Consider the following 478-nt stretch of genomic DNA (forward strand, 5'->3'; position numbering starts at 1 on the left):
CCAGCGAGGCCAGGAGGCTGACCTCTCGGCCCACCCCTGGACCACCCACCCTGTGCGGGAGGGTCACCCCTAGGCCCACTGGCGATGACCCTGACCTCCAACCCGGAATACTCAGATGCCCCACCCCAGCACCGGTGCGACCCTGCCCCCGTGTTAGGACGCCCTCTGAGCCCAGCCTCATATCAAAGCTTGCCACCCCCACCAAGGTGACTCTGCCCCTGGCGCCCCTGTCGCCCTTCATCAGGAAGACCTCTGACCTCAGACCGGGCGACCCCGGACCCTCTCCGGGCCCGTCCCGTACCAGAATGACGCCGAGGCTCCAGAGGTCGCAGGACTCGTCGTAGCCCTGCTGCGCCAGCAGCTCGGGCGCCGCGTACTGCAGCGTGAAGCAGGGCGTCTGCATGGGCCCCGCGGGGCTCTGCGGGCGCAGCCGCGCGAACCCGAAGTCGATAATCTTCACCGGGGCCCCGGGAGTGTC

At 69.2% G+C, this 478-nt stretch overlaps 1 protein-coding gene across 1 annotated transcript in view; it reads right to left on the reverse strand.

Moving 5' to 3' along the window:
* Positions 1–478, reverse strand: part of RPS6KA4 (ribosomal protein S6 kinase, 90kDa, polypeptide 4) — a 53,158-nt gene that overhangs the window by 43,725 nt on the left and 8,955 nt on the right. Inside the window, exon 11 of the mRNA XM_015568979.1 lies at positions 302–454. Coding sequence (XP_015424465.1) covers positions 302–454 — 153 coding nt within the window. The remainder of the gene's footprint in view (positions 1–301; positions 455–478) is intronic.

Source organism: Myotis davidii, unplaced genomic scaffold (assembly GCF_000327345.1).
Source record: "Myotis davidii unplaced genomic scaffold, ASM32734v1 scaffold425, whole genome shotgun sequence".
Classification (NCBI taxonomy): domain Eukaryota; kingdom Metazoa; phylum Chordata; class Mammalia; order Chiroptera; family Vespertilionidae; genus Myotis; species Myotis davidii.